Source organism: Geotrypetes seraphini, chromosome 6, assembly GCF_902459505.1.
Source record: "Geotrypetes seraphini chromosome 6, aGeoSer1.1, whole genome shotgun sequence".
In the NCBI taxonomy this organism is placed as follows: Eukaryota; Metazoa; Chordata; class Amphibia; order Gymnophiona; family Dermophiidae; genus Geotrypetes; species Geotrypetes seraphini.
Window position 1 is genome coordinate 14,517,093 of NC_047089.1, and position 24,923 is coordinate 14,542,015.

A 24,923-nucleotide genomic window follows, 5' to 3' on the forward strand; every position below is an offset into this window, starting at 1 on the left:
CGGAATGGGGCACCGGCAGGTACTCCATTTACTTTGTGGTGCCCAAGAAGGAGGGGACCTTTCGGCCCATCCTGGATTTGAAAGGGGTCAACAGGGCTCTCAAGATTCCCTCTTTCCGCATGGAAACTCTGCTGTCGGTCATTCTGGCAGTTCAGCCGGGGGAGTTTCTCACTTCTCTCGATCTGACGGAGGCCTACTTGCATGTTCCCATTCGGGCCTCTCATCAGCGCTTCCTTCGCTTTGCGATCTTGGGTCGGCACTATCAGTTCTGTGCGATTCCCTTTGGTCTGGCCACGGCTCCCTGGACGTTCACCAAGGTGATGGTGGTCGTCGCGACAGCCTTGCGGTCGGAGGGCATTCTGGTACACCCCTACCTGGACAACTGGTTGATTCGGGCAAAGTCGTTGCAGGAGAGCTCCCGGGTTACGGCTCGGGTGGTGGAATTTCTCCGGTCGCTGGGCTGGGTGGTCAACCTTTCCAAGAGTCGGTTGGTCCCGGCTCAGCGTCTGGAGTACCTTGGGGTTCTGTTCGACACCTCCTTGGGGAAGGTCTTCCTTCCAGAGGCCCGGGTGAGCAAATTGCAATCTCAGATTCACCTGCTTTTGGCGTCCCGGTGTCATCGGGTGCGAGATTTCCTCCAAGTCTTGGGGTCGATGGCGGCGTCCCTGGACGTGGTGAGTTGGGCGCGTGCCCACATGCGTCCTCTCCTGTATGCTCTGCTCCGGAGGTGGTCTCCCCAGAGGCACGGGTTGGATGTTCCTGTTCCCCTGCGAGGCATGGTGCGCTGCAGTCTGCGTTGGTGGCTCCGGACCCCTCACCTGGTTCAGGGGGTGGGTCTGGATCTCCCGCAGTGGACGGTGCTCCTTACGGATGCGAGTCTACTCGGTTGGGGGGCTCAGTGTTTGGGTCACTCAGCTCAGGGCACCTGGTCCATGGAGGAGGCCTCCTGGTCGATCAACGTGTTGGAGACCAGAGCGGTCCGTCTGGCGCTGTTAGCTTTCCACTCCCTTTTGTTGGGCAAGTCGGTCAGAGTCCTGTCGGAGAATGCCACGGCGCTGGCTTATGTCAATCGTCAGGGGGGCACCAAGAGCACTCAGGTGGCGCAGGAGGCGGCTCGGCTCATGGTTTGGGCGGAGTCCCATCTTCTGGACCTCTCGGCCTCTCACATAGCCGGGGTAGAAAATGTTCAGGCGGACTTCCTCAGTCGTCACTTCCTGGATCCAGGAGAGTGGTGTCTCAGCGCCGTGGCGTTTCAGTTGATAGTGCAGGCTTGGGGGCAGCCCCTGATGGACCTGATGGCCACGAGTGGCAACGCCAAAGTGCCCCGCTTCTTCAGTCGTCGCAGGGACGGTCTGGCCGAGAGTCTGGATGCTCTGGTCCAACCGTGGCCAACGGAGGGGCTGTTGTATGTGTTCCCTCCTTAGCCATTAGTGGGCAGAGTACTACTTCGCAATGTTCACCATCCGGGTCTGGTGGTTCTGGTGGCTCCGGATTGGCCTCGACGTCCGTGGTATGCGGATTTGGTGAGGCATCTGGTGGCAGATCCTCTTCCTCTCCCTCTCTTGGACGATCTTCTGACACAGGGTCCCATTCCCATGTTCGACCCATCTCCCTTCTGTCTTACGGCTTGGCTCTTGAAAGGGGTCGCCTTAGTAAGAAGGGATATTCAGATAAGGTGATCTCTACACTCTTGGGGTCCCGGAGGCTTTCTACCTCTCGGGCTTATGTGCAGGTTTGGCGTCTTTTTGAGGGATGGTGCCGGGCGCGGGGAGTGGTCTCTTTTCGCGCTTCCCTGCCTAACATTCTAGAGTTCTTGCAGGATGGCCTGGATAGAGGCCTGGCTTGGTCTTCTCTCCGGGTTCAACTTGCGGCCCTGTCGGCTTTTCGTGGGTTGGTGACAGGTCAGCGTTTGTCGGCCATTCCTGATGTGATTCGCTTTTTGCGGGTGGCCAAGTTGCTCAGGCCTCCCCTACGGCCCTCTGTTCCCTCTTGGGATCTCAATCTGGTTCTCTCTGTGTTGGTGCGCCCGCCTTTCGAGCCGTTGGATGGCTGTTCTTTGAAGGACCTTACTCTGAAGACGGTCTTTTTGGTGGCCATTACTTCCGCTAGGCGAGTTTCTGAGCTACAGGCTTTCTCTTGTAGGGCTCCCTTCTTGGAATTTTTGAGGGAGCGGGTTGTCTTGCGGCCTGTTCCTTCCTTTCTGCCGAAAGTAGTTTCTCCTTTTCATGTCAATCAATCGGTGGTCCTCCCGGTCTTGGGTAGTCGGGAGGGCTCTTCTGAGCAACGGCAGCTGCGCAAGTTGGATGTCGGTCGGGTCCTCCACTCTTATGTGCAGCGGACCCGGGACTTCCGGAAATCCGATCATCTCTTTGTCGTTCTGGCGGGTCCTCGTCGGGGGGCTGGCGCTTCTAAGGCTACTATTGCGCGCTGGATCAAGGAGACGATTGCTTCCGCTTATCTTCTGAGACAGAAGCCTGTTCCGGAGTTTCTCAAGGCTCATTCCACTCGGGGTCAGGCAGCTTCTTGGGCTGAGTCGTCGCTCATGCCTCCAGTGGATATTTGTAAGGCTGCGGTTTGGTCCTCCTTGCATTCCTTTGTTAGACATTATCGGGTAGATGTTCAGGCGCGTCGGGACGCGGTGTTCGGTGAGCGTGTTCTGGTAGCGGCCCTTCGGGGGTCCCGCCCGTGAGAGGGACTGCTTTGGTACGTCCCATTTGTAAAGATTAACCTCTACTGGTCTGGAGAGTGCTAACGAAGGAGAAATTAGGTTCTTACCTGCTAATTTACTTTCTTTTAGCTTCTCCAGACCAGTAGAGGTCCCCACCCTGTCTGTTGTTGTTGTTGTTGTTGTTGGGGCTGTTTCGCGGGCAGTTTTTGTTTTTTGCTTCGGGTTCTAGTATTTTTCTAGGGCCGGGGAGAATTGAAGAACAGCGGCTGTGGCTCGGCTGGCTTAGCTGGCGAGTTGTGGGGACATTTTTCCTTCTGGTATTTTTCCTCTGCATTTTCCAACAGCATTTGGGTATGTTATTTGTTACTCCTGTTCGGAGTATTGTTTTCTTTCTGTTTTCCAGTTCTTGGTTCTGCTTGGCTATTCGGCAGACTGAGGTAAATAGAGAAGGGAGTATAGTATATACTGTCCCACAGTTTTGTTTTCAGTCTCCACCTGCTGGTCATGATTGGATATATACCATTCGTAAAGATTAACCTCTACTGGTCTGGAGAAGCTAAAAGAAAGTAAATTAGCAGGTAAGAACCTAATTTCTCCTTAGTTTATTGAATTTACTATTGTAATAAATACTAATTTTAAATACTTTTAAAATGTTAAATAATAACCGCATGTATGTGAAAAGACTAGATTATAATTTCATTTAAAATTTCTATTAAATTACACTACAATAAATATATGAACTTGAGTCTAAAGTGCATGAAGCGTATGTGCATAAAGCCTAATTAATTAATTGAATGATTGTGACATGGTCACTGTGTATAAATAAAATTAAAAATATATTCCTAAAACATGCATGTACTTAAATCCTTTTAGAAAATGTGATTGAATAAATTATGTGCAATATAACTAATCCTTATTGGAAAGGCAACACTTAGCTTGTTGTGTGGTCGAACCTGCCACCATCAACGTTGATATGATGAAAAAACTCCTGACGCCTTTATCTTATATGGGCGTTTCAACCCAACGCTGCCTTACTATATCAACCATACAAACAAAAACACAATTAGACAAGTTGATTCATGCAAAAATATGTTAAAAACAACTAAGAATAAATGAATAAACCGAAACATTGAACAGAACCAAAAGCTCCAACAAAAGTGATGTAATAAGATAGCTAAGTGAGTCACATGTGTAAAAGTAAAAATAGGAATAAGACTGAAGAACTCCCATAAAAAACTAAATATGCATTAGTGCCATAGTACATGTTAAAAAGGCCAAAAGAAACGCAAGAAGCAAGCACCACAGAAACCACACATACTTACCAAAAGAAAAAACTTGAGCTTAAACAAGCATACCTTACATTGGCCTAAATAGGCATTCTTAACGTGAAAATACTTGAACAGAAATAATGAGCTAGACAAATAAAATTGAATTAAATTAGAGCCCACAAATGCTAGAAACAATGCTGAACATTTAAATAAAACCGAAGGCACCTACCAAACTAAACTGGCTTGACGCCCAAATCATTTTGAAACAGTCTTCCGCGTACTCTTGTGCTGTGAACAGCTTTTAAATGTTCTTCATGACGCATAGGGGCGGTGACACCGGAAGTCAACATAACTCGTGTATCAGCGCCAGATTCGCAACTCACTCAAGATGAAACATGGGCCAAAAAGGCCACCGTAAGAGGCATTTGTTTGGTAATATAAAGAAACATAAAAGATATAAACTACGAATGAACTCTATATTGTGTAAACATTAGCAAAATTCAGTGTTTCAGACTGTCCAAATTTGCTAAAATACCACACCATACAAAACCGATGTAAACGCATTAACAACCATTATAAATGATAAAAAATAATAATATCAAAAATATCAAAAACTAAGTAACAAACCTGACAACACAAATCAAAACTGTGAAAAGAAGAAAACTAAAAAAGAAAAGAGAAGAAATAAAAATAAATGTAGGAGAAAAAACAAATCCTTATGTGAATATAATTAATTATGAATACAAATGAAAAAATAAAGAATGATAAAATAAAAAAGGGGAGGAACATAGATCATGACCAGAAAAGGTTACATTAGAAACAAAATGAATTAAGGACCAGGGTAAAAGTAAATTTTATAACTTATTATAAATCGAATTCTCTATAGGCCAACTGGCTAAACACAGTCTAAATAAAATATCCACCGTCGTTCTTTACGGAGCAAAATAGCAGTAATATCTCCACCTCTATGAGAAGGTACCACCACTTCAACAGTTGCAAATTTAAAATCTGTAAACGAGTGATGAGCTGCGATACAATGAGCTACCAGTGGGGCATCCATGTTTTGTTGACGTAAACGGGATCGATGTTCAATCAATCTCAACTTTAGAACTCTAGAGGTTTCACCTATGTAGACCAAACCACATGGGCACCATATAGCATGTACCACACAAGCAGTTAGACAGGTAGAATGATGTCTCAGCTTAATTTGCTTGTTATTTAAGTGTAAAATTTGGCCTGAAAATGAACAAATGCACAAACTGCATTGTCCACAAGGAAAATGGCCCATTGTTCGCACATCATTTTCTACTGGCTGTCTTAAAGGGAGAAAAGATGGAGAAAGATATTCCTTCAAATTTCTACCTCTGGTGAAGGCAAAGCGTGGGGGCTCCTGAAATCCTTCATGTAATTGCAATATGTGCCAATACTGCAATATATGTTGTTGGACTATGTGAACATCAGGTGTAAAAGGTAGAACACAAGTCACCCGGCTCGTGGTTTCCTTGGTTTGGGGGTATAGTAAGTATGTACGTTCAGCCCAACGAGCTCTTTTATAGGCTCTCTTGATAACAAAAGCAGGATAACCACGTTCAAGAAATCTTTTTTTCATTGTATCTGCTTGTGATTCAAAATCATTTAAAGATGAACAAATTCTACGGAGTCTCAAAAACTGGCCGACAGGTATGTTTTTCTTCAAATGTGAAGGATGACAACTTATAATGCAATAGAGTATTTCTATCAGTTGGCTTGCGAAAAATGGTATATGAGAAACCATCCTTGGTAAAATTCACTTGTAAGTCCAAAAAACATACTTGAGTTTTATGAAAGGTGTATGTAAACTTAAGATTATGATCGCAACCATTAAGCCATGCAAAAAAACTTGTTAGATCTTCAATGCTACCTTGCCATATCAAAAAAAAATCATCTATATATCGTTTCCAATATATAATATGAGACCTCCATGGTGAACTATCAAGAAATTGTTTTTCAAAATTAGTAACATAAAGGTTCACTACATCAGGAGCGACAGAGGCCCCCATCGCCGTGCCTTTTATCTGAAAATAATATTGATTTTGGAACAAAAAAAAGTTCTTTTGAAGAACATACCATAAAAGAGTGGACAAAAAGCTGGTAGGTGGTTTTGTAGCATCTGATCAGGCATCAAGGAGGGAACTAATAAGTACAATAGCTATTTTTTGTGGTATGTTAGTATAGAGTGCCTCTATATCAGCCGTGACTAGAAGGATATCATTGCTGTAGTTTACTTGACATGCATCGAACTGTATCATAAAATCCGTCGAGTCTCTGATATATGAAGGGGCCAACGGGACTAAAGGATGCAAAAATGTATCAATATAGATGGACAAAGATTCAAGTAATGACCCCTTTGATGAAATAATTGGTCGGCCAGGGGGATTATATAAATTCTTATGGATCTTAGGCAATAAATATAATACCGGCATAATAGGATGCTGAACTGTTAAAAAAGAGTATTCTTTAGTTGTTATAAATCCCTTAGTGTGGCCATCTAACAAAACTTCTATCTATCTCCATCTTAAGAGAACTAGTTGGATCTTGTTCAATTGGAGCATAAAAGGTAGAATCTGCCAGCTGTCGATGGGCCTCCGTTACATATGTGTCGTGATCCATAACCACTTTAGAACTCCCTTTATCAGCTGCTTTAATAATTAAAGAGTTATCCTGTTGGAGTGAGCATAAAACTTCTTTTTCAATCTTAGAAAGATTATGGTATTTCAGTGGTAATGGTGTGCATTGTGTGAGGTCTTTAAATGCTAATTGCTGAAATATATCTATAACGGAAACTACTGGTCCCGGAGGTACCCATCGGGAAACATTTTTGACACAGGAAGTATCTTCAAGAGGAGATTGATCTTTGAAATAAACTTTTAACTGTAAAGTACAGATGAATCTCTTAATATATTCCATAACTGAAAAAGTATCCATTGTTTTGGAAGGAACAAAAGACAAACCAAGTTGTAAAACTTGGGCATCGGAAAGTGATTTAGAAGAGATATTGAACACTACTCGTTCCATCTCTGTCGCGATCGTGTTACTGGACGTTGTTGAGGTGGCATTTGATATATGTCTCGGCGTGAGAATTGTTGTGGTCTGTTTTGCCCTCGTACATATTGGCCCTGTCCTTGTGTGAACTGAAAAAGTATCCATTGTTTTGGAAGGAACAAAAGACAAACCATTTAAATATTCAATTAGGACTATGACTTAATTTCAATCGTAATTTGAATATTCATGATAATATTTTGATTCAGACTCCTTACATTAGATGCTATAGTGGCTTTCATTTTAGTATTGAATAGTGTTACTTTTTGGGTTTCTGCCAGGTACAGAACTTGTGACCTGAATTGGCCACTGTTGGAAACAGGATACTGGGCTTGATGGACCTTTGGTCTGTCCCAGTATAGCAACGCTTATGTTCTAACCTTCCCATGTCATTCTTTAGTATCTGTCTCAATCTCAGTCCTTCGACACCAGCATTCTTCAAAGCAAAGCTTGCGGGTCAGTGGTTGTGGCCAATTATACTCTGATTCTTCCCTCTCTCCTTAAAGAATGTCGTGAAGATGGTTTTCCGTGGGGACGGGAACGGTGATGAATTTTGTCACCGTGTCATTCTCTAATTGAAATTTAGAATTTATGGAGGGAAATTGATACTTAAATCAATTGTTGGGAAAAATAGGGGAGCTAGGGTTTCAGGATAAGGGTCTTAAGTTATTTATTCAGAAAGTTACACTAGTGGGGAAAAATGTAAACCCCAACAATAGTTGCAAATGAGTAGTATACTCTGGCAGTGGAGGAATTGACTGCACATTCTTTATGATGTGGGAAGTGAGCGGCATTGAAAGCGGTATGGGATACCTATTAATTATTTTGAATAAGTTGCAAATGTAATAATTTTATAATTATAATTCATTCTGTTGAACTTTTTCAGTTTTGGTTAAGCATACATCTGAATTACGATGGATTAAGGGACACAGAAGCAATGGGGGAGAGGGGGCATGGAAAAGGGTTAAGAGTTGATTCTGTGGGAATTTGGGAAGTTTGTTTAGGAGGCTATAAGAAACAAGGCCTCCCATCTTCATTTTCATTCCAGGAGTTTTCTAAAGAAAATGGGAAATTGTTTTTATTTCTGAACATCATAATGAGTTGATTTGCACACTTGTTTTGCATGTGCTGTTTATGTTAAAACAGATTTCAGACTAAACAAAAATATTCAGTTAGCTGCTGGGGTACATTTTCATATTGCTGCTTTAAAAATTGTAAATAGTCAATTGCCTTCTGGTTGCGTCAGAGAAGAAGCTTCCGCCCACACACACACGATTGCAGGGCGGCAGAGGCAGGCTTTGCCGGCTTCAGTTTCTTTTCTAAAGCGCCGCAAAGGTAAGGGGGAGGGAGATAGATTTGGCTGGAGGGAGGGAAGGGGCCACGCACGCGATTGGTGACTGTGTGCCTTCCCTCCCTTGAGTTTCTTTACGCCACGAAGGTAAGGGGGAGGGAGGGAGATTCTCGGGCCGCTGAAAGGTGGTGAGGTGGCGAGAATGAAGGGTGGATGATACGGGGACGGGGGGACAGGGCAGTGAAGGGGACGGTGGTCCGGTGACAGGGCAGTGACGGGGACAGATTTTTTTCCCCATGTCATTCTCTAATGTGAAATATACCTCAGAAGGTGTAGGATTAGATACTGAGGCATGGTGGGATCTTTGTGCAGAGAGTTTGTCAGGGAGATGAACAGAGCAGGAAGACTGAAATGAGAGAAGGACAGGTATGGATGGTGGAGACTTCAAAGAACCAGTAGAGATGTTTTTATCGCATAAAGGTATTGAATGAATCCATTAAAGATATCATTTTATTTTATTTGTTTTTTATTATATTTAAAAATAGACTAATAAGGCTACCACACCATTTTATTCAAATATTAGCTATTCAAATGCAGTAAATGTCCCAGTAACCAGCATTCATGAGTTATAATCTGTGCTGGTTAATCAAATATGGTGGTTATTGGAGAGTTTTTTGTTTTTACTCTGGCCTCCCAAGTACTGGCTCTGATCCACTGCGCTGTACTTCAGATAAGCTTTTCTGCAGTGTTCAGTCTCATCCTTGTCACCCTCTCTTCCTCCCAAGACACCCCTCATGATCCTGGGTCGTATATGTTGCTTTTAGTCCTGCAATCTAGCCAACAGAAACTGATGGAAGAAGCTCTCAGTCTTGAATATGGATGTTGGGATGCTGACTCACCTTTTTTCATAAGAACATAAGAATTTCCACTGCTGGGTCAGACCAGTGGTCCATCTTGCCCAGCAGTCCGCTCACGCGGCGGTCCTTAGGTCAAAGACCAGTGCTCTAAATGAGTCCAGCCTCACCTGCGTACGTTCTAGTTCAGAAGGAACTTGTCTAACTTTATCTTGAATCCCTGGAGGGTGTTTCCCCTATAACAGCCTCCGGAAGAGCGTTCCAGTTTTCTACCACTATCTGAGTGAAGAAGAACTTCCTTACGTTTGTTTGAAATCTATCCCCTTTTAACAAAAGGCTCCCATGGGAGAGAGACACTAAAAAATGTGGCTTCCACTGGTCCAAATTTGGCCTGCCTTCAGTGTCTGGCATCCTGTTAATGTGTGCGTGTGTTTGTTTTTTTAAGTCATGCAGTGAAATGCCAGTTCATTACTCAGTTAATCGGACCACATAATGGGGCTTTTACTGAAAAGTATATAGTTGAAGTAAATTAACAATTTAAAAAGCACTAATAACCCTTTCTCAGTTTTAACACTCTCAAAATGGTTGTACCCTGGCAGCCATTTTTACAAATAGCCAGTATCCTCTGGAAGGAGGAATAATAAAATCCAAGCTGCTTTGTTAGTCGTCATGCCAGGGATCTCCCGAGCAACTCTTGCCTTTTTTTTCTGATTCTGTTTATTCACCTTCAGAAGTCTCTTTGACTTAGGTATGCTTTTTTGTTCCTTCTTTTTTTCTTTCTAATTAGTTAAAGAAAAATTGGAATCAAAACCTAGACAGCCCACTATAGACCTGAGCCAAATGGCAGTTCCCATCCAGATGGCCCAGGACAAGCGTCAGTCCCCTGAAAGCCCTTCCATTGCAGTGGTTGAATCAGAACTTGTTGCAGAGTATATTACAACAGGTAGGTTTTGGGCGAGTAGGCGCAAGGAGTGGGTTCTAGTAGCTGGAAGACATCTAGGATTTGGGTAACCTTGGCTGAGTAATTTAGTCTATCTAATCTAATAATCCACAACTTAATAATCGCACTATACCAAAAAGGTTCAAGGCAATTTACATTCAAAGAGGCCATAAAATCTACAGGAAAATACAAAAACAATCAATAATTAAATTATCATCATAACATGAATATTACAAGTCGTATAATAAAGTTTTCAAATTTTTACGAAACCTTAAGTAATTGCTATCTGTCCTAATGTAAACAGGTAGATTATTCCCAAATTGTAATGGCAGCGTAAGCAAAAGAGGAATTGAGATGTCATTTATACCATAATCCTCTAATCTGTGGAAAATGTAGTAATAAAGTACCACATAATCTGTTGGAAGAATAATGCAAATGAGAAAAAAGCCAAATCACATTATCTGAAGTCAGTCTGTAATATATGATGAACTATGCAAACTGATTTAAACTTAATTCGTCTCTCAACTGATAACCAGTGAAGATCTTTATACACTAATGCAACACTTTCATATCTTAAGACCAAAAATTAATCTAACTGCAGTATTCTGGAGCAACTAAACTGCAATTTTTTTTATCAGTTTTGATAAGTTCAAATATGAAGAATTACAGTAATCAAGTTGAGGTAACACTAACATCTGAACCAACAGTGCAAAATAATGTTCAGAAAAGCACGATGTCGCAAGCCTAAGTTTCCTCATAATATATGAAATCTTCCTCCATAATTTAGAAATCTGATCTTCAAATGCAAGAGAAGAGTCTAAAAGAATACCCAAAATTTTAGACGTTTTACCTGATTGTAGAGAAAGAAATGAAGGAACAGAAGATAGTGAATAGTGAACCCAAAGAACCTTCGTCTTACTTGCATTCAGTTTCAATTTATTAGTAGAATCTCAATCTCCAATTCTATTGTTTGAACTTAATGGAATTAATAAAAAAAAAATATCAGCATAGGATAACATACAAACTTTGGATGACAAACATACTTTTTGCAAAGTACTCATCTGAGAAACATGAACTAACTAGCTGGCTTACAATTGGGGTTCTGCTAACTTATTTTGGGGGGAAGGGAGAAATATGCTGTGGCAATCAAATTTGCCTCAGAGTTCATGGAAGTTTCAGTTTTGTATATGGAGGGGTTAAAATTGTAAATGCCAGAAAATTTGACAAAAAAGAAAAACAGGCCTGCTTCATTTCAGAACATGAATGGAAATTAAAGAACTCATAACCCCAAACTGGAAATTAAGGATCTCGTAACCCAAAACTAACACTTCAAACTCAATGTTGCAACAATACTGAACATAGGGGTTGCCATTCAACAGATTACAGGGAATTGGAAAGATTATACTAAATTGAATTATACTTTTTGGTGGAATTCAGTGTGTCATATTTATAAAATGGAAAGGGTATTTGCTCTGCAACAAGGCAATTATAATAAGTTTAAAAAGATTTGGGGGCCATTGACGATTTATTCTGATGATCAGACATCTTAAACACCTAAATATTGGACAAGATAAGAGAGGGTGGGACTATGAAGGATAATAATTGATAATTGTTATTTATTAGTATATGGGAGGGAGGGGTGGGTTTCTTATATAATTATTTATTTGGAATATTACAAATAAGAATGTCAAGTGATTAATTAAGTTATTTATGAATGATTGTTGTACACTTGTAATTTTTGAAAATGAATAAAGATTTAAAAAACAAACAAACAAGCAATGCTGAACAGAATATCAGTAAAGAAAGCTTACTTTAAGTTTTGGACAGAATGGCCTGTTTATTTTTATTAAAGGCCTTTTGCTTTAGCTGAGAAAAAGGGCTTTGGTATTTTGTTTTCTTTGTAATATAAATAAAGATCAGAAGGTATAAACTCCAGTGGCGGAGTCCCCCTGTAACGCTGTGTGTTTCTACTCCATTCTTTGCTTCCCTTTACAGGTAAAACAACAAGACAGATGGCTTCGACAACTACGGTCAGTTCTGGGGAAATGCCGTTGACATCTCTGCTGTCCGTGAGTCACCCAACACAAGCACAGACACATCAGCAGCATCAGCTGCAGTTGCAGACCACCCAGCCTCAACGCACTCTGCTGCAGCACGTGGCTCAGGCAGCGGCCCAGACATCTGTGGCAGTAAAGTCCATTCCTGTGACCACAGGCGCGATCACACACATCATGCAACAGGTTCTATTTTCAATTCTCATGCTTATGTAATTCCCTTTTTCCCCCAAACTGGAGCTCCAAACTGGTTTACATAAAAAAAGAGTAAACACTGTTTACAGGTTTGATAAAACACAGTATATCATAAATAGAACAATATAACAGTTCCTTATTTTGCTAGACCAGTCCAGTCATATGGGCTATTTACAGTGACGTCATTACTGCTGTAAGGAGTGATGCCGCCCTGGAACTTGGTAACTATTATCTGTCTCAAGAAGATGGTGGCATAGCTGGTACAGCAGGATGTTTGGATTAGCCTCTGAGGAGCAGTCTGTGGTCTCTGTTCTTAGATTGAGTTGGGCCTTTCTCCTTGTTCTCAGGACAGCAGTCTACAGACCTTGTTGTTCAGTTGGGAAAAGCTTTTGGAGAAGTAATCGGTGCTGCCAAGTTGTGGGTATACCCAGGGTTTTCCCGTTCCTTGAACTGATAGTTCCTTTGATAATCCGTCACCTCATCACTTCAGTAAGGAAGAATGGTCTTCCGTAATTCATAGAAAATACTTTGTACATTGGAAGTTGCAACTGATAAGGCAGCAGAGGGTTACCCATAATCACAAAATGAGAGGCTCCAGGGGAGAGTAATGGCCATCGGGATGACTAGCAGGACAAGTAAGGGCCTGTGGTGGCCATTCCTCTCCCTATGCCTGGGCGCACTGGAAGAGGACTGGCAAGCAGGAAAAAGTGGTGATGTACAGGTCTTTGGGGAGACCCCGTTTTAGAGGACAGTGTACAGTTTTGGAGTCTGCTCTTTCAAAAGGATATAAACAGGAGGCTGTTGGTCCAAAGAGCATCCATTAAAATGGTTAGTAGTTTTCATCATGAAGCGTTTTGAGGACATACGTATGCATTGGAAGAAAGGCAGGAGAGGAGAGTTATGATAGATATTTGTAATACCTTCATGGCTTAAATGCACAAGAGGCAAGTCTTTAAAATAAAAGGAAGTTCAGGAATGAGGGTATGTAAGATAAATGTGATTGGGGATAGACTCAAAAGTAGTCTAAGGAAATGCTCCTTTATGCAAAGGGTGGTGGATATGAGGAAGAGCCTTCAGTGGAAGTAGGGAGGAGACCAAGAATATACATATCTGAATTCAAGAAAACATGGCAAACATGTTGGATCAATAAGGGAGAGGAAGATATAGTGAATGGGATAGACAGACTATATGGTCTTTATCGGTTTTCATTTTCTCTGACATAGGAGTTCTCTACTCCATTCCCCAGGAAGAGTTGGAAAGTCTACACAGATAAAAAATTAGCTTTTCCAGGGTGGATGTTTTGGTGACCACAGTTATCTGGAAAACAACCATCTCAGTGGAGAGCGGCATAGCCCTCAGGGGGTAGAAGGGTTGAGGTCCTTCTCAAGCAAGCATTCAGTTTTATGCAGTGGGCATTGAAGCTTTCATTTTTGTAGATGCAGCAGCTGTCAGAGCCCTGAAGTTACTCCAGTTCTTGCTTTAAAGACTTGAGGAATTACAAGCCAGCAAAAAGTCCTGTAGTCCAATAGGTACTGAGGAAAGAATTGACCATTTCGTGGAACTAAGGAAATGAATGAGAGTGGGGTGGCCACCTTTGTCCCTATTAGCAGTGAGAACCTGAGAGTTCGCTTGGGGGTTGTTCCATTGGGAGAATGTTTTTGTTAGATGAAGTGGACCTAAATAACTTCACAGATAACATCAGGACCCCGATGGACTGAAGTTTTTCCCTAAAAATGCATCACTTTCATGTAACACCCATGTGTTTCCCTGCAGTTTCCAAGAAATTGATGTTTCCAGTTTTGCTTCAGTAACTGCTTCACCTGTCCCACCTGAAAGAGCAAGACCCATTCAATCTATTTCATTATTTCCATGAAGGATGACATCTTTTAACCCATTCTTGGTTTCAGAGGATCATCGTTAGTCTTTGGGTTTTCCACTCCTGCATGATGTCTGTGATCATGGCAGTCAGAAGAGGATTTTCTCACCATATTTTTTGATCACATCTTGTATATAATTTATTTTCTAATTAGAGATCTTAAAGGCCATACCTGGGAATAGCAGAGTCAACAATCGGCTTGCAAAGTTTTTGATCGCATCCAGCACTTGGAGTTTAGGACTACAACTTGTGGGGGTCTATGGTAGCAATGTAGATTTGGTACCCTGGCTGGTAGGGTCCCTCTTGTCCTGCTGGTCATCTCGGTCACAAAACCTCAAAGTTGGTTGCCTTTACCATGTGTTGTCAGGGAAAATCTGACTTGGTGGTGCTGTTCAGGAATCTTCAGAAGGTGATGGATTTGGAGCTTCTTAAATTATATTGTAATCACTTCAGATGAGTCTTAAGGGTTGGAGAGGCCCATTGTTGGGGTAAGATAGTGCAAGACTTCTATATGCAACGGGAAGCTTCTTTTTTTTTTTTATTTCTTTATTCATTTTAAATCTTACAACAAGTGTACAATAAATCTATTCAGTAATATACAATTTCACTTGAAATTCTGCAATTTTCACACAATAAGAATTTACCCTCCACCCACCCCTCTAAAACATATTTATAAATAATTATCACATAATATAATAACTATATCAATCATTTTTAATCATCTTGATACATCAGCAGGTTGGTAATCAGGACTATTATGTATGTATTTTTATTCCGCTTAAAAACCATTAGACTTGCTGTGGTTTATTTTTTACCTCTGTTGAAAGGGGCTATACCTATACTTGAGGGACATGATTTCTAAAAGAGTTGGCCTTTTTTAAAAATTGTATGACCCTTGGGCAGAGAGTTCTAGGGTCTTGGCAGGTATGGCTACACTAGGATGGCATGTGGAGGAGTCTGGGTTCCTCCCCATCTCAGGCAAGCTATTAGGGGGTTGTTCCCACCCCCCACACAAACACTTCCTGTATTCCCCCTGCCCCAAAACAGTCTTGCACCCTTTCACAGAGCTGGCTTAGGAAGGTATTTATTCTTTCGTGCTCTGGTTTAGAACATGCTAAAACTGTGTGTTCTCTTAGCATAAAAATAGCCAAGTTTACTGTTTTCATCTCTTTCTAGGCTTTGAGCAGCCACACAGCTTTTGCCAAACACAATGAAGATACAGGGACAGAGGAGGGAGAAGTGGAAGAAATGGACACTTTGGACCCTCAGACGGGCCTTTTTTACAGGTCTGTCCTGACGCAGGCACAGAAGCAGCAAAAGCACATCCATTTGCATCAGGAAGCCACGCATCTGCAGGTGAAGACTCTGCAAGCTCTACAGCACAGGATCCAGCAGACTGCCCAGTTTTCCATCCACCAGCACAAGCTCGGCCCATTCCAGCAGGAGCACCGCCTGCTGGTGAAGGAGAGGACGTCGCCGCTCTCTGGGACCACCCAGCCTCAGCAAACTTTGGTGCAGGTCCTGGCTGTGAGACCTCCCCAGCCACCACCACTAAAACTACACCAAGCTCAGAGCCAGCCCAGGATCTGTGTGCCACCACCTCAACCCCTACAGACTCCAGCACATCTCTCGTCTTCCTCGGAGAGAATACCAGTGAGCCAGGTAATATTTGATGGTGGAACACAACATGTTTTAATTCAGATTATTTTACAGTTGTGTTGCCAAAATAATAAGGGGGAGAGATTGGGACTTGTATACCACCTTTTTGTAGTTTTACAAACACATTTATAGCTGTCTACATACAGGTTCTTCAAGCATTTTCCCTCTCTATCCCACTGGGCTCACAATCTGTCTGATATACCCGGGGCAGTGGAGGATTACCGTATTTCTCGCATATAACGCGCGCGTTATACGTGGTTTTTACAAACCGCGCATACCCTTGCGCGTTATATGTGTGAGCGCGTTGTACAAATTTTTTTTTACATAGTTCCCCCCCCCCCGACGCCTGATTCATCACCCGGAAGGAGCGCTCGCACTCCCACCCCGAAGGACCGCTCGTACCCCCACCCGAAGGACCGCTCGCACCCCCACAGCCTCCCCCCCCTCCCCCATGGAGAAGCTGTCTACCTTGTTTCCGGATGCCAGCCCAGCTGCTTCCTCTGCCGGCGGTCCTGCCCCTTCTCAGAGCCCTGTGCTGCGCTGCTTCCTCTTCAGGCGGTCCCACCCTTTCTCTGATGTCAGAGGAAGGGCGGGACCGCCGGAAGAAAAAGCAGCACAGCAGGACTCAGAGAAGGGGCGGGACCGCCGGCAGAGGAAACAGCTGGGCTCGCTGGCATCCGGAAACAAGGTAGACAGCTTCTCCATGGGGGAGGGGGGTGAGGCTGTGGGGGTGCGAGCGGTCCTTCGGGTGGGGGTGCGAGCGGTCCTTCGGGGTGGGAGTGCGAGCGGTCCTGCAGGGGGGTGAATCGGACGTCGGGGGGGGGGCATCAGGCTTTCAGGGTAGGGACAGGACTTCAAGGAGGAAAGGAGAGTCGGGGCGGGCGAAAGGAGAGTCGGGCAGCATGCACGGTATACGGGTGTGCGCGGTATATAAAAATGTATGTACATAAATATGTGTTTTTTGCGCGCTATACACGGGTGCGCGTTATCTATGTGAAAATACGGTAAGTGACTTGCCCAAGGTCACAGGGAGCAGCATGGGGTTTGAACCCGTAACCTCGGGGTGCTGAGACTGTAGCTCTAACCACTATGCCACACTCTCCTAAGGTAATAACTAAAGGGTTAATTTTATAAGTGCATGGATACATAAGTATGTATTCTTTTCCCTATATAGACTTTGGCAGTTTTTCAAAGCAATTGTATGCTTGTATTATCCCAGGACAAGCAGGCAGCATATTCTTAACGCATGGGTGACGTCACCGACGGAGCCCCGGTACGGACCTTTTTAACTAGAAAGTTCTAGTTGGCCGCACCGCGCATGCACGAGTGCCTTCCCGCCCGACGGAGGAGAGCGTGGTCCCCAGTTTCTTCGTTTTCGCGGAGCAAAGAAGACGCATGTGCTTTCAACGGCCGTTGAAAAGCTAGTTTCTGCCTTCCCGCTCGCGTAATTTTTCGTTTTTCTTCTAATTTTTCCTTTCGGATTCCCTATTTTTACTTACAAAAAAAAAAAACTCGTCCAGTTTTCTTTATTTTTTCAGGCCGGCCCCGGCGGGGCCTGTTGCCACCATACAGGCCTCCGGATTCGATTTTGCGGAGGCCGTGTTTCCCTTCATGCCCCCTCAACCGGGCTTTAAGAAGTGCCAGCGGTGTGCACGCCCGATCTCTCTCACCGACCCGCACAATTGGTGCCTGCAGTGCCTGGGTCCAGAGCACCGGGCTGACTCTTGCACCCGCTGTGCTACGCTTAAAAAGCGCACATTAAAAAACAGGCAGATCCAGCAAAATCTTTTATTCGGTACCGGATCTGCCATGGAACCTGCTGCTATGTCGACGGCACCACAAAAGTCGGCACCCACGACGTCGACACCACCTGACCCTTCTTCGGGGTCGTTGGGCCCAGGTAAGCCGGCTAAGAAGCCTTCCACTTCCCTTGAGCGCCCTCCTGCCACGGTTGCGACACCGGCCCTCCCGGCACCGCACCGACCCCGCAAACGCTCCGCTCCGATATCGGTGAGTTCCTCATCATCGGCCTCCTCATCGCCGGAGCGTAGAGCGGCACCTATGGTACCGAAGAAGAAAAAAGCGGTACCGGTGCCCCCCCTGGATGACCGCATCGCGGCCATACTCCAAAACCAATTACTGGAGCAGCTCCAGCAACAACTCCAACAACTGTTGCCGGCGTTGCTGGCACCGCACCTTCCGGTACGGGACCGGTCCGAGCCTCGCACTGTCCCATCGGTGTCGACCCCCTCGGTACCGATTAATACCTCCATGCCGGTGCTCTTGGCTGAAACACCTACAGTGCATACCCGTACTGCTGCCGACCCTTCCCGGTCCCAGGAACGACATCGGTCTTCCTCTCCCGGTACCGCCTCGGTGCGCTCAGGCAAATCTCTCTCAAAGACCTGCCATGCCGAGCCTTCCACACCGATGTCCAAACGTGCACACCCTGACGTTAGAGACCCAGACTTGTGGGAAGACTCCCCGCACGGTACCGAAGAGGACGCTTCGTCAACCGACGAAGAACCCTCCATGACCGATACCGCCTCAAAACCAGAACAATCCTCTTTTTCTAAATTCCTTAGGGAGATGGCAGCAGCTCTTTCCATCCCCTTAGAGTCCGACTCTAAAAAGTCTCAGGCTTTCCTCGATGCCCTAGACTTTGAGCAACCTCCCAAGGAATTTCTAAAGTTGCCCGTCCACGACATCTTACGGGAAACTTTCTATAAAAACTGGGAGACTCCCCTCACTGTTCCCGGGGCCCCTCGCAAATTGGATAGCTTGTACCGGGTTATTCCAATCCCAGGGTTTGACAAACCTCAATTGCCCCACGAATACCTCCTGGTGGAATCTACTTTGAAAAAGTCTCAGGGTTCCAGTGTATATGCCTCCACCCCTCCTGGCAGAGAGGGAAAAACCATGGATAAATTTGGTAAGCGCCTTTTCCAAAATGCCATGCTAGCCAATAGAGCCAACAACTACACCTTCCACTTCTCCTTCTATATGAAGCATCTGGTGCAACAGCTCTCCTCCTTACAGAAATACCTTCCTGAACGTAAGGTCCCTCTTTTCCAGCAACATATTTCCAGCCTCCTCCAACTCAGGAAATTCATGGTTCGCTCCATCTACGACTCATTTGAGCTGACCTCTCGCGCATCTGCCATGGCGGTGGCCATGCGACGTTTGGCATGGCTGAGAGTCTCTGACCTGGACATTAACCACCAGGACCGCCTGGCTAACGCACCTTGTCTGGGTGATGAACTCTTCGGAGAGTCCCTGGACTCAACAACCCAGAAACTCTCAGCACATGAGACCAGTTGGGACACTCTGATTAAACCTAAAAAGAAGACTCCACCTGCTCGCACCTAAAGACAGCAGTCTTCATACCAGCGCAGGTTCTCGGCCAGACTTCTCAACCCGCCTCAACAGCAGCCTCGCCGACCTCGTCAACAGCATCAATCTCGGGCTCGCTCACAGTCTCACCAACCTGCCAAGCCTCTCCCTCCGTCAAAACCATCTCAGCCCTTTTGACTTTTTCCTCCAGGGCATAGCCAGTCTCCCACCATCATTGCCTCTTCCTCAGCCTATCGGAGGTCGCCTCCAAATCTTCCTCAGCCGTTGGGAGGTCATCACATCAGACCAATGGGTCCTCAACATCATTCGACACGGCTACTCTCTCAACTTCCAGACTCTTCCACCAGACAATCCTCCCGTAGAGTCTGCTTCTCACTCCTCCCAAACCCCCCTCCTCCTGAGGGAGGTCCACTCCCTCCTTCTTCTCAATGCCATCGAAGAGGTGCCTCCGGACCAAAGGGTTCAGGGATTCTACTCCCGCTACTTCCTGGTTCCCAAGAAGACAGGAGACCTTCATCCCATCCTCGATCTCAGGGACCTCAACAAGTGTCTGGTCAAGGAGAAGTTCAGAATGCTCTCCCTTGCCACGCTTTACCCTCTTCTCTCTCAACACGACTGGCTATATTCCCTGGACCTCAAAGAGGCCTACACTCACGTCCCAATCAATCCAACTTCACGTCGCTACCTACGGTTTCAGATACAGCACCGTCACTATCAGTACAAAGTGCTATCTTTTGGCCTCGCTTCATCGCCCAGGGTGTTCACCAAGTGCCTTATTGTGGTGGCGGCCTTCCTCATGTCTCACAACCTCCAGGTGTTCCCCTACTTGGACGATTGGTTGGTGAAAGCACCTACGTCTCCACTTGTGCTACAAGCCACTCATCACACCATCTCTTTCCTCCATCTCCTGGGGTTCGAGATCAACTACCCCAAGTCGCATCTGCTTCCCACACAGCGACTTCAGTTCATTGGAGCAGTTCTCGACACCACACTAATGAGGGCATTTCTCCCCTCCGACCATCAACGGACCCTGCTCCACCTCTGTCGTCAGGTGCTCCTTCATCACTCCATTCCTGCCCGACAGATGATGGTCCTCCTGGGCCACATGGCCTCGACGGTCCATGTGCTTCCTCTGGCGCGACTCCACCTCAGGACACCTCAATGGACTCTTGCCAACCAATGGTCACAGACCACGGATCTTCTTTCTAATCCCATCTCTGTGACATCGTCTCTTCAGCAATCTCTTCAATGGTGGTTGAACTCATCCAATCTTTCCAGGGGTCTACTCTTTCATCTACCCCCTCACTCCATGATCATAACCACGGATGCCTCCCCCTATGCGTGGGGAGCTCACCTGGGAGATCTACGCACCCAGGGACTCTGGACCCCTCAGGAGCGTCAACATCACATCAATTTCCTGGAACTCAGAGCCATGTTCTATGCTCTCAAGGCCTTCCAGCACCTTCTCTGCCCTCAGGTCCTTCTCCTGTGCACAGACAATCAAGTCGCCATGTACTACATAAACAAGCAAGGTGGCACCGGATCTCGCCTCCTTTGTCAGGAGGCTCTCAGCATCTGGACCTGGGCCACGGCCCGCAATCTCTTCCTCAAGGCTGTCTATATCCAGGGCGAACAGAACTCCCTGGCCGACAATCTCAGCCGCATCCTTCAACCTCACGAGTGGACTCTGGACCCTTCAACACTCCACTCCATCTTTGCTCGCTGGGGCACTCCGCAGGTGGACCTCTTTGCAGCGCCTCACAACCATCAGCTACCCCAGTTCTGTTCCAGACTCTTCTCTCCTCATCATCTGACCCCAGATGCATTCCTGCTCGACTGGACGGATCGGTTCCTCTATGCCTTTCCTCCACTACCTCTGATGTTGCGGACGTTATCCAAACTCCGCAGGGACAGGGCCACCATGATTCTCATCGCTCCTCGGTGGCCTCGCCAACACTGGTTCTCCCTCCTGCTTCAGCTCAGCTCCAGGGAGCCCATTCCTCTTCCTGTGTTTCCTACTCTACTTACGCAGCAACGTCAGTCTCTACTGCATCCCAATCTGTCTTCGCTCCACCTGACAGCTTGGTTTCTCTCGGGCTGACCTCTCCAGAGAATCTGTCTCAGCCTGTCCGTCGCATTTTGGATGCCTCCAGGAAACCGGCCACCCTCCAATGTTACCATCAGAAGTGGACCAGGTTCTCCTCTTGGTGTCTACTGCATCATCACGATCCCACCTCATTAGCGGTGGAGACTGTACTGGACTATTTGCTCTCTCTGTCCGACGCTGGCCTCAAGTCTACCTCAATCAGAGTCCACCTCAGTGCCATCACTGCGTTTCATGAGCCTATCCTCGGAAAACCTCTCACGGCTCATCCACTGGTTTCCCGGTTCATGAGAGGCCTCTTCAATGTCAAACCACCTCTGAAGCCTCCTCCTGTCGTCTGGGACCTGAATGTGGTTTTATCATCCCTCATGAAACCCCCTTTTGAGCCTCTTGCCACAACTTCGCTCAAACTTCTCACATGGAAGGTGCTTTTCCTCATTGCCATCACCTCTGCCAGGAGGGTTAGTGAGATGCATGCACTGGTCGCCGATCCACCGTTCACTGTTTTTCACCATGACAAGGTGGTTCTGCGTACCCATCCTAAATTCCTTCCCAAGGTGGTCTCGGCTTTTCACCTCAACCAGTCCATTGTGTTGCCTGTCTTTTTCCTTAAACCCCATTCTCATCCTGGGGAACAGGCATTGCACACGCTGGATTGTAAGCGTGCCCTTGCATACTACCTTGACCGTACCAGGGCTCACCACTCGTCCCCTCAGCTCTTTCTGACCTTCGATCCTAACCGTCTAGGTCGTCCTGTCTCTAAACGGACGCTTTCCAACTGGCTTGCTGCCTGTATTGCGTTCTGTTATGCTCGGGCCGGTCTCTCACTGGAAGGTGCTGTCACGGCCCACAGGGTCAGCGCTATGGCTGCTTCTGTGGCTTTCCTCCGTTCCACGCCCATCGAGGAAATCTGCAAGGCTGCCACTTGGTCCTCAGTTCACACGTTCACTACTCACTACTGTCTGGATGCCTTCTCCAGACGGGATGGACACTTCGGCATATCTGTGTTACAAAATTTATTTTCCTAATGGCCAACCATCCCTCCTCCCTCTCTGTTAGCTTGGAGGTCACCCATGCGTTAAGAATATGCTGCCTGCTTGTCCTGGGATAAAGCACAGTTACTTACCGTAACAGGTGTTATCCAGGGACAGCAGGCAGATATTCTTACGTCCCACCCTCCTCCCCGGGTTGGCTTCTTAGCTGGCTTATCTTAACTGGGGACCACGCTCTCCTCCGTCGGGCGGGAAGGCATTCGCGCATGCGCGGTGCGGCCAACTAGAACTTTCTAGTGAAAAATGTCTGTACCGGGGCTCCGTCGGTGACGTCACCCATGCGTTAAGAATATCTGCCTGCTGTCCCTGGATAACACCTGTTACGGTAAGTAACTGTGCTTTTCTGCTTTGAAAATTTCACTTTAGCACATACATTTGGGGGTTAATTCTCACACAGTGCAAATCCCTTTCCTACCCTGTCTCTTGGGATTTGCACTAAATCCCGATTTCAGGTAAATATATGAATATACCTATTGTATCTCATTAACTTTATCCCATATTGGGCATTGAATTTTATAAATTCCCATTTCTGCAAGTTAAGTAGGTTCTGAATATTGTTGGAAATAAAAAAAAAATATTGCAGTTATTTATAAACCTGAACCATTTGTCCCCTTAGATTAGATGGTGAAAGCAATACAAAGCTCCCTCACTATTATTTTTAATTCTTTGTATTGATGTGTTTTCTCATCTCCCCCCCCCGAAAAAAAAAAAAATCTTATTTGGGGATGCCAATGCTGTTTATCAGGTTGCTTTCTATACAAGCATATTTAAGACTGACCAATCAATTACTTGTTCACGAAAGCTTTGAAAGCGTTGCTATTTCTAGACTATTTGTCTTGAATCAGTTCCAGGCATATGTGTTGGTGCTGGTACCTATCTGGCAAATATAGGAAAACCATGACAGAATGGCACCAACCAACCCGAAGGATTCTGGTCTGTTGAGAAGAATTTGATGGCTAAGAGTGCAAAACATGAATTCATATCAAAATGTCTTCCAGTACATTTGAACTGGTTTTTGGCGCCTATATGTAAAAACAAAGAAATTTAGGAAAAAAAAGTTTGTTTGTTTTTTTTTCAAATTCTTTATTCATTTTTTCATCTTACAACAAGTACACAATATTACATCATTTAAAACTTTTACACATCACTTGAATTTCTTTCTAGTGTCATCGTAAATACATAAATTTATTCCCTCCCCACCCACCCTTCCTTCAAATATTTCAATCAAAAATATCATATAAATATTGTGTTCTTATCTATTGATTAACCTTTAAATAGAACTTTATACCATCCCCCCTCCCCCTATATATAAATATACTGTCAGTGGAAAATGATGTCTAATCATTACAATAATTTGCCAATGGCCCCCAGATCTTTTTAAAATTATTATAATTCCCTTTCGCAAAGCAATTATTCTTTCCATTTTGTAAATGTTGCACAACGAATTCCACCAGAATGTATAGCTAAGATTATTGTAATTTTTCCAATTACTGGTGATATGTTGCATGGCGACTCCTGCCATAATCAAAAGAAGCTTGTTATTGCTTGATGAAATTTGATTTTTGTTCTCATTGACATACCGAACAGAATTGTATCATATGATAATGCTACATGGTTTTCTAATAAACAATTTATTTGAGACCAAATTGATTTCCAAAAGGCCATGATACAGGGACAAGCTAAAATGAACTGCTGATTGAAACAGATAAGTAGAGCTCCTTTTCTCAGACTAGTTCAACTGAAACTGAGCCAACTGAGGGAGGAAGCAATAGAGGGGAAAATAGCAGGTTCCCCCTCCCACTAGGTGTATGATAGCAGGACAGGACATGATATGTATGCAAATAGTAGATTTTTCCAGAAATGTTTAAGATATGATGAAAACAGTGCTCCCCCGGTCATTCACAGTTGGAGATTCATGGTCCCAGTCATTTGCGGTATTTTCCAACTGCAAATGACCAGGCAGGAGAGAGCAGCCGGAGCGTCGGCGAGTGAAGGAAATCACTCGCTGTTGCTCCGACTGCCTCTTCCTGTACGAAAGTCGGGCCTTACCAATCAGGAGCTGCGTGTCAAAACAGCTCCTGATTGGTGAGGCCCGACTTTAGTATATATTGCTAGAGCTATTTAGGGTGCATGTAAATATAGATTAACGAATATACTCGAATATAAATGGAGAATTTTGGGCCCCAAAATATGGCTCAGAAATGGGGGGTCTCCGTTTATATTTGAGTCTACTACCGTAGTTTAAAAAAAAATATCCAAATTTAAGCCTACCGGGCTGTGGGGAGTGGAGTCATGGGACAGGCCCAACATGCGAGGCAAGCAACTGATTTCTCCCGGAAGCTGTGGCGGCAGACTTCCACGCTGTTTGGGAGGAAGAGGAGGAAGTGAGGAGTCAGTGACGCATCCAGATTGTGAGCAGCCCTGCCTTCAGTCCTATCCTGGTCCCGCTAAATCAGCTGGCAATATTGAAGTCAGATGCTGCAGGGGTCTTACCTCTTGTCAAATCGCTAGAGGTTTTGCCGGTCTCAAT

The 24,923-nt window shown here is 45.0% G+C and overlaps 1 protein-coding gene across 10 annotated transcripts in view; it reads left to right on the forward strand.

The window, feature by feature from the left end:
• Positions 1 to 24,923, forward strand: part of EMSY (EMSY transcriptional repressor, BRCA2 interacting) — a 140,348-nt gene that overhangs the window by 94,217 nt on the left and 21,208 nt on the right. For 9 of the 10 annotated variants that reach the window (XM_033949278.1, XM_033949284.1, XM_033949285.1 and 6 more), the window contains 3 exons: positions 9,947 to 10,102; positions 12,095 to 12,339; positions 15,401 to 15,886. In XM_033949278.1, the coding sequence (XP_033805169.1) occupies positions 9,947 to 10,102; positions 12,095 to 12,339; positions 15,401 to 15,886 (887 nt within the window). The remainder of the gene's footprint in view (positions 1 to 9,946; positions 10,103 to 12,094; positions 12,340 to 15,400; positions 15,887 to 24,923) is intronic. The other variant, XM_033949288.1, reaches the window with a different exon arrangement.